Genomic DNA, 9307 nt, shown 5'->3' with positions numbered 1-9307 from the left:
AAAACTTTAAGTCATTTGGACGTACAGGCTGTCGGGGCTTGCCTTTCCAACTTCTAGGGGGCGCTAGCAAGCAATTTTGTCATGCTCGACCATGGGACCCATAAAATATCACACCAGGTATGTCTTGATATGCTCGCCAAATATGGGGAGGTTGGGGATATGATAAAGCCCCCAAAAAGGCGTTTCATTCGAGAGAAAAAGAATAATAATAATAATTCCTACAGTTTCAATAGGGACCTCGCGGCCCGACGTTGTCAGTGCTCGGGCCCTAATCAGAGCTATTTGTCCTGGCCAGAGACATTTCCATCAGCTGTTTGGCTGCTTTACCAGCTGCCTCAAAGCTGAAATGAAAGAGGAATATCTGTAAGGAATTAAGGGACGGTGTCTTCAATGCATTAAGAGACTCTCCTACCCGACCATATGAATAAAGCACAGCTTCATTCCAAAAATCTGCAACACAAGCCTTAGTTCTGAATCTCTACAGCACACATCCACTGGAAAGTAACAGAACAGGAAACTGTGTGTGTGTGTGTGTGTGTTTGTGTGTCTTCTGCAGGTTTGTAATGCCACCTTGAGGAGGTTTACCGGCACTGCAAGGGACTAAAGCATTGTTCAATGCTTTCAACTGCAGAATAAATATTTGGGTTCCATTTCCAGAGTATCAAATGTGTATGTACGTCTACTGTAAGTAAAACAGTGACAGTGTTTTTCTCTGCAGCTTTGATTTGTGGGTAGATGAACGCCAGAGGATAAGCAGTCATCAGTTTGATCATCAAGAGCAATTATGATCAAGTAGGCCAAATGTAAACTAAGATTAGATCAAATAATCCTTTATTAGTCCCTCAGTGGGGAAATTACAGGATTACTGCAGCATTGCTCACAAGTAATAAAATAAAAGATAAAATCAAGTAATATATTAAACTAAACAGTAAAACAGTAATAAAATAAGACAGTAAAGAAGAATATTAAATATACCAGTATATACAGAATATACAGACGGATCGGGTAAATACTTAAACATATTGGATATTGCACGGATTAGATAAGATATTGCACCAGGTGAATGAATTAAAGTGTTCCGAGTGATTCAAAGCGTTCAAAGTGTTCAAAGTGTTTGTGTTCAGTGTGTTAGTGGTCTACCGAGAGCAGCTTGTTGTGCAGCCTGACAGCAGCGGGGAGAAAGGTGGCAACAGTGTGATCCGTGTTTAGAGGAATGCTCCACCCGCCCCTCGGCGTAGGTTTGAAGAAGGCTAAGCCTCCCTCATCCTCGTCCTCCAGCCCCTAGAACAGGGGTGGGCAATTATTTTTCCCAAGGGGCCACATGAGAAACAAGGCCTGTTGTGGAGGGCCGGACCAATAGACTGAACTGGATCCTGCTCCATATTATTCCACCTTTAGAAAGCAGTAAATTGTAAGGTTCTGATAAGCTGTGAGTGGTAAGAGTAAATATTATGATCAGTGGTGGAATGTAACTAATCTATTTGCTTAAGTACTGTACTTAAGTACAAATTAAAAGGTACTTTACTTGAGTATTTCCATTTTAATCAACTTTGTACTTCCACTCCACAATTTGTCTGGCAGCTTTAGTTACTTTGCACATTACAATTTTTCAAAACTTTCCTAACTATCCAAACTGATCAACAGAGTGTAAAAGAGTTAAAATGAGCTCCACCTGAAACATCGGCAGCAGGAATAATGATCCAAACAAATACATATGTAACATCCATATATAATAGTAAAACACTGACAGGGATCATGTTTCTGCAAAAGTAGTACTTTTATTACAATTGTTTCTAGTCCAATGTCCTCAGTTTCAGTTCAGTGAAAGAGTGCACTGAAGTCAGGTTGAATGTGTGAGGTGATATAGGACAGGTGACAGGTGATTGTCAGTGAGAGAGGATCTAGATTTGTTAAACTCCATCACGGAGAATGATTGTTCACATAATTATGTCTGTCGATCCAGAGAGAACCAACATCTTCTGATCATGTTGCTTTAGCAGCTTAGCTAGCAAAGCCTCAGATGTCCGTGCCGGTCTGCATCACCAACACATCTCAGGTAGCCATAATGACGTGGCCCAGCTCCGGCGTGAACTCGGCATGCCGGAAGAAACACGTCGGGCCGAGACTCGGGATGAATTACGCGCCAGAATCGGGCCAAATACACCGGCCGATTCTGCTATTATTGGGATTGCAGTGACGCTGCTGCTCGCACACATCCACGAACATTCTAACGTACGTAAATTGAGATAAAAACAACGCAGCTGTATTCCGTGCACGATTTACAATTATTTACGTTTTATTCCGAATTTCCCATTGACGTCTCGCGGGCTGGTCGGCGACAGCCAATGTACAATGCCCAGGTCTGCCCTATAAAGTTGAAGTGAACGTGAAGGCATGTCCACTGGGAGAGACAAAACACCAGCGTACAAAAAAAAATGACACCCCTACTCGTGATGACGCTGCTTGTATTTGACTTGTTGATCCTCTTTCTCCCATTGCATTCAGATTCATTTATGGTGACGTGACACGCGCGTTTACGAGGCAGGTTGAACCCTCCAGTTTACAGCAGGCACCCAGATGACCAGCACGAGAGCGCGTGTGGAACGAGGAAGCTGCAAGCCAACCACAAAAAGACTTTGGACGTTTACTTGTAGCTGCCATAGTATAGGCAATCATTCCAAAATAATGCTTTTAATAATCAATTTGTATAACACCTTTTCAAATTAGCTCCAGCTTTACCAGAAAAATCTAATTGTATCTTACAACTTAATTAAATCTGAAATAATCATCCAATTTAAATAACATTATTCATCCTGCATTATGGGTACTTTTGGTGCTATATTTAATTTTCCTGATTATACTTACATTCTTTTACTTAAGTAAACTTTGGTAATACCCATTGTTGTATTCCTACTATTATTATAATTTTTTTCAACCACAGATTAAAAGGCCAGAACACAAATCAAAGGAATGAATGAGAAACAGGAGCATTCATTTTGTAGGCAATAAAAGCACTGAGGGTGTATACTGGCTCTCTGTGCCCTCAGTCTGGGCGAGCATGTTCAGGGACCGAGGGGCAGAGTGAGCTGTCTGTCCATCCAACGTGGTCTCAACAGAAGACTTTGTTCAAGACCTGAGTGCAAAGGAAAATGACAGAATGCCAAGTACAAAACAATATACTCTGTCTGTTTAGTGTCCCAATACCTCAAACACAAACTGATTCTTTGTTCAGTTGATTCACACTTCCTCATGAAAACATTCCTGACCGTAGTCCCTGATATTCAACAAGACCTTCAACACTTGTCGAGGCTGTCGTCGGTCACGCTTTGATGCAGAGCATAGCATCCAGGAGGCTGTCCGTGTGTCTGACGTGTACCGTCGTGAACCCGTGGCTCTTCAAAAGCAGGCCGTACTCCGCCGCGCTCCTCTGGCTCCCCTCGCTCATGCTGAGGGCCTGCAGCAGGCCGCGCCTCGGGCCGCCTCGGTCTTCATCCAGGAAGATCTCGCTCAGCAGGAGTCCGCAGCCTGGCAACATGGTGGAAGAGCATGATTTGTACGCGGGTATACAACTTTAGAGACCACAATAGTGGTGGCTTTTTAAAATCAGATTGTGAGCAATTACTAAGTTGCAACAGTCTCATGACTGAGATTGTTACATTAAACATTTTAGCGTTTACGTTTTAAACATGTTAGCATGCATTGTTCGGTCAACATGGAGTAAAGATTAAAAGAAACTTGGAGAATTTTACCTGGCGAGCACGCATCTGCGATTTTACTCAGCAGAATATGCACTTTCTCATCAGGCCAGTCATGGAGAATCCTCGCAAGGACGTACAAGTCTGCTTTGGGCAGCTCGTCTTTAAAGAAGTCTCCTGTTCATGCAGAGAGGAGAAAGACATGAGCTACATTCAGAGTGAGGGAGGTGTTACTGTGATATCTGAGACAGCAGCAGCCAGCTCTCTGTCATTGAACGGACTGTATTTTCACACACACACACACACACACACACACACCTCCTACAAATGGCATCCTGTTGTCTGTGTGCAGAGGATAGAAATGTTCACTCATCTCAACCACTGCTGGCAAGTCAAACACTGTCACAGACAAGCCGGGATGGGCTTTGGTAAACTCATAGGCCATGGCACCAGTGCATCCTGGGAAAAAAAAAGATAATCGAAGAATGGTTTATTACTCTCTGGCACACTTTTTAAATATTTTTTTTAAAGCTTTCCATTCTCCTTACCTCCGAGGTCGCAGGCAGTTTTAAACCTGGAGAGGTCGAAGGCTGTTGCTACAGCTTGTCCTGTAACTTTAGCAATGCTGTGCATGGCATTCATGAATCTCAGCTGGACTTCTTGACGTTTGTAAAAAGTATCCTTTCAATAGAAACAAAGGACATTTAAAATATTATCCTTTTTATTTGTGTGTCTCCCCCCGTGAATCCATCTGAGGCTAAACTTATCTCAATCACCTGAAACATATCCGTGGATGTCTTGCCAAAAGCCTTCTCGCGCTGGTTGGCCCCCTCCCACACGGCGCTCTCAAGGTGGGAGAAGAGAGGCCACACGGTGTCGTTACAATGCTGGATGTAGCCGCGCAGCGAGCAGGGAGCGTCCGTCAGCAGAAAGCGAGAGGCCAGATCTGTGTTCTCGAACACCGGCTTCTTGCACGCTGCGAGTAGAGACGCCACAAAACATGTAAGAGGTTCATTTCAAGTTGAGTTTTGAACGCTATCTCTTTAAGAGACCAGCTCGGACTCACTTCTCTCTTTGCTCCTCAACAGTCCCAGAGACACACAGGCTTCCAGCAGGCACTGGGTGCCCTTCACAGAGGCTTTGATCTCCTGGGCCACCTGTGCTGCATCCAGCCCTGGCCGGCTTTGCAGCAGGTCAAACACACACATCTTGGATGCGGTAAACAGCGCCTGGAACATTTAGAGAGAGGTGGAATGGATACGGGAGTAAAGTGCAATTTTATGTGAATGCATGTGATTTGAGTGCCTTGTGCTTGCAGATTAAGAAACGCATGAAAAAGGATAAAATAAATAAATAAATAGTCCTGCACATAACCCTCGATAAAATCACAACATCCTTTCTACACTTTTTGTACAGATTAACCAAATCAGATGCATGTTAATTGGTGACTTTTAGGGTAAACTGACCCTTTAAGTTGAGCTAATGTACACGTATTAAAGTGGTATCAATCTTTAATGTAACTCTTCACAAGAAAAGAGAATAAGTGTATTTTCCCTAATGTTTTCCTTTGAAAAGGGACAGTTCACCCCCAAATCAGAAACACATTTTACCCCTCACCTGTACTTCTATTTATCAATCTACATTGTTTTGGTTCGAGTTTCATCAGATAATCTACTCAAGATCATCCACAGACCTTGTTGTGAGCAGTTTCATGAAGGAAGTATTATATTTACAATAACAATAGTTCAGTTATACGTCATACGTCACTACTAAAGCATAGGGCTTTAATATTATAAGAATACAGTTTGTCTGTAATTATACCTTTGAGGCTTTGAATCCATCCATCAGATCGACGATTCGCTGCAAGTCTTCTTTTTTCGGCTCGCTGTCCTCCTGCTCTGTCACATTGAGCTCAATCACCTGCCCTCTGCTGGTCATCAGCGGTAATGTGTTCTCAGAGTCTCTGAGATTAGCCTCTCTATCCTCCGTGTGTTTAGACAGGCTGTTCACCAACGTGCAACAACTCCCATCCGCTTCATTTGTACTGCCTTTCTTGTCCACCTAGAAATGGGAGACCGTTACTTTATAGATAACGACAGTAAAAAAAAGTAACTGTCTGTGCTCAACTAACCTCATGGAGGGGAGTGGCTGAAGAGTTCGGTCTGGAGCCGGAGGTGGGGTTGTGTTTGGCGAGAGAGCTGGGACTGTGGCTGGACTGAGCTGACAGTTTGGGCGGGAGCTGAGTGAGCACCGAGGTGGCGCGAGTGCCATTGTGGCTCGGCCGGAAAGACGCGCTCTGTTGGTCCGATGAGGAAGTGCACCTGTTGTAAATACGGTCCAGCTGTTTGCAGAAGTGGTTAAGGGGGAAACCCACAACATTGAGGAAGTCTCCATAGACGTATTCCACAAGCATCCCGCCGAGAGCCTGGATACCGTAGCCTCCAGCTTTGTCCCTGACACACACGGAGACAAACATACACACTCAGACACACACACACATACATACAGAAAGGGCTATATCTGTGATGACCCAATCCGACCCGGGCCAAGGTATTTTTACTTTTTGCTTACAAATTCCATGTCAAACAGGACAAGGCAAACACAGCTCACACGACACGCACCAAAGTCCAAAAAAACAGCAGCTTCGTAAATGCAACGTTCAGCAAATGACCTCCATTCAGCAAATGCGTGGTTATGTTACTGCACAAAGAGAAATCAGGAGCGTTTAAACAGTTGAAAGTTCAAAGGTTTCCTACTTACATAGGTTCACCGCTATTGATGTACTCCCACAGCATATCATCGGAGAGATCAGCAAACTTCACCTTTGTTTCTTCGTAGAACTCAATCAACTGGTAATCCACTTCTTCGTCTGGGGGGGGCAGGGGGAGGTTTAATTCAATTCAATTTACTTTGTTTAGCCCAAAATCACAAATTTGCCTCAGAGGGCTTTACAATCTGTACACATGCGACATCCTCACATCGGAACAGGAAAAACTAAAAAAAAAACTGTTTTAACGGGTGTGCTTTCATCAAATTTCGACAGAAAACAATCTGAAAGTAGAGCTATGACTTACTTTCTTTCTCATGGCAGAGGACGATAGCTACACCAGTGAAGACGCTGTGCTCTTTACCGCTCAAGCTGGAAGAGAAAGATAAAGAAAGAGGGAAATGTAATGATACATTCATACTAATGATAACTCACATACAAACGTAAACCACACTCACCTTGACAGCATCCTGTAAGCATCATCTTTGTCCACTGGCTTCTCCAGAATCATGCCATCGACAGTCTGTGGAAATGAAAAATCAATGGCCAGAGTTAATAATTTTTAAAAAATTGAAAAAGAGAGTCAGCCAATAAAATACTGTAAAGCTTTCCTCCTCTCACCACAATAGTGTCTGCTCCGATTACTATGTCTGGAGTCTTCAGGTGCTTCTAAAAGAAATGGACGCACAATATGTTATCAGTAAGTCATTCGAGGGGTTAATACATGCTGCCATACAACAAGGAGCTTAACTCACAAAGCGCATTCTCCTGGCCACCTCCAGGGCCTTCTGTTTGGCCGTCTCCACAGCATACTCATGAGGTGCTTTGAAAAGTCCCTTGTCGAGAGTTTCTTTGAACCAGGATGGTACCACCTCAAACCGTAAGCCCTGCAATGAAGGAGTGAAAAAAGAAACCACAAAATTGTACCCCAAACCGCGCTTGATTTCCGAGGTCGACATCTGACTCACTCTTATACATAAAAAGAACTGTGACAAAGATGTTTACTGTGTGGGATACTTAATATTTGAATTACGTTCCCCAGCTTAGTCCTCCCCCGTTTCTTTTTGGTTTTTTGACGACACCATTTTATTGTAGCTCTTTCTTTGATTTCATTCATAATAAACGTTGTTTTGGTCTGTATTGAAGAGCTTTTCTGCATCTTTTACTTGGTTTTTTTTCAACAGCATGTAAAGAGTCTTTGAGAACTTTGGAAAGCGCTATGTTGTATCATTATTATAAACATTATCATATTTTACAGTTAAAAAAAAAAGATCAGTGTTCTCTGGTGGAAAACATATCCAACGCAACACCGTTTCCAAAATACCCTGAACACATCTTCTATAAAGCAATAGATTGTTACCGTCGACGGACATATTCATCAATACAGATATGTCTGCAATAAGCTAATATAATATATCAATACAGCGGTCTAGTTCAAAATAAAATATGAACCCATTATGATTATGTTCATTATGATGGCCAGCATTATCATCCGATATGACAAAGTAAGACATGCGAGATGTGCTACAGATGCACCTAAATGTGTTATTGTTTTGCATTTCAAAATCTGTAACTGTAACTTATATGATGCATACGATCACATGACAGCTCTCTAATTGCTGGTGCATTTGCTCAACATGTGTTCACAATCAAATGTGTATTAATATACCATTCCTATGAGTTTAACCAGAGGGCAACATACCGCATTGCTGAGAATCTCCAGTCTCCGAGGAGAAGCACTTGCCAGCACAACCAGTTTACCGGCGAGCTTGGAAATGACAGGGTTCAGCACCATGGTGGTGTTCTCGTTTAACCGCCCTAAGGTGAAAAACACAGTTGAACATTTTAGATCTAGTCTATGTAAGGAGGCAGCAATAATGAGTCAGGCCACTGCAGATGTTCAGTCATGCAGTCAGGAGGACAGGAGGTCAGGAGGTCAGGAGGTCAGAAGGACAGGTCCAAACAGTGATTGGTAAATGAATCAGTCAATCAATACAACGATCCATTTTGAGAATCATTGAAGTAATTCATTAAGGACAAATAAGAAACGTTCACTAGTCCCAGCTTCTCAAATGTGAGGCTTTTCTGCTTTAATACGATTTATATTATTTTCAATTGTATATTTTAGGCAAAACAAGCATAACATATTATTATTTTAAACAGTATGGACTAAGCAGTTATAAAAGCAGTGGTTAGCTGCAGCCCTAGCCCAATATTTCTCAAACGCACATACTAGAATAATTAATTCATAAAAAGACAACGAGCTGCTGTCTGTACTGTGAAGACATTTCCGCTCACTGTGGCGTTAATTGCATGCCGGGTAACGTTAACGTTGGCCATTTTAACCAGGTTACAGCTTTTCCAGACAATGTAAAGTTATATCTGTGTTGTGCCTACATAATCAATATATGGCTTCTATGGAAGGAGCCAAAGTTAACCACGTAACGTTACGTGATACATAATGTCCCAAGCATATCCTAACAAAACAGAGTTAACTTACGACATGCATGGTTAGTTAGTTCACAACTCTGCTAGCTATAGTTTTCCCTAATGTGTAAACGTGGTGTTAGCCAGCGGCTAATACGCAAATACGCGCGTTGTCATTCCAAAAGCGCGACACGGTTGAATGCACAAAGTCATTAAAAATAACACGTTTTAAGGTCTGACCGTTACGTTACTGTAGATAGTACAGTATCGCTCACCTGCTCATATATTTCTTGCTCCAGTCAAGAAACTGACACAGCTGCTTGCTAGCTGTTCACGACCATTAGGACACTACCAACAACATGACGGCGCATACGCGATGACGTTTCAGAAAGTGGGCGGAACCACAACTTGCACAGAG

At 42.6% G+C, this 9307-nt stretch overlaps 1 protein-coding gene across 1 annotated transcript; it reads right to left on the bottom strand.

Moving 5' to 3' along the window:
* Nucleotides 1–985: 985 nt before the first annotated feature.
* asmtl (acetylserotonin O-methyltransferase-like) lies at nt 986–9254 on the bottom strand. Its single transcript, XM_079276553.1, has 15 exons — nt 9165–9254; nt 8165–8280; nt 7218–7349; nt 7084–7131; nt 6921–6985; nt 6770–6834; nt 6456–6564; nt 5827–6148; nt 5517–5756; nt 4762–4924; nt 4472–4671; nt 4244–4376; nt 4014–4154; nt 3750–3872; nt 986–3525 (listed from the first exon to the last, which is right to left on the bottom strand). Exons 2-15 carry the CDS (start codon nt 8255–8257, stop codon nt 3320–3322), a joined length of 2040 nt encoding a protein of 679 aa, XP_079132679.1. The 5' UTR covers nt 8258–8280; nt 9165–9254; the 3' UTR covers nt 986–3319.
* Nucleotides 9255–9307: the final 53 nt, after the last annotated feature.

This window comes from Melanostigma gelatinosum, assembly GCF_949748355.1.
Source record: "Melanostigma gelatinosum genome assembly, chromosome: 10".
Classification (NCBI taxonomy): Eukaryota; Metazoa; Chordata; class Actinopteri; order Perciformes; family Zoarcidae; genus Melanostigma; species Melanostigma gelatinosum.
The sequence above is the reverse complement of the archived record's forward strand: the minus strand, read 5'-3'. Positions and strand labels throughout refer to the sequence as shown.

Excerpts from the sequence above, each read along its gene's own strand:
- asmtl (XM_079276553.1), bottom strand. The coding sequence starts at position 8,257 with ATGGTGCTGAACCCTGTCATTTCCAAGCTCGCCGGTAAACTGGTTGTG. Across the intron at positions 7,350-8,164 it reads TGGAGATTCTCAGCAATGCG|GGCTTACGGTTTGAGGTGGT; the intron begins GTATGTTGCCCT and ends CCTTCATTGCAG. Across the intron at positions 5,757-5,826 it reads CAGCCACTCCCCTCCATGAG|GTGGACAAGAAAGGCAGTAC; the intron begins GTTAGTTGAGCA and ends TCCCATTTCTAG.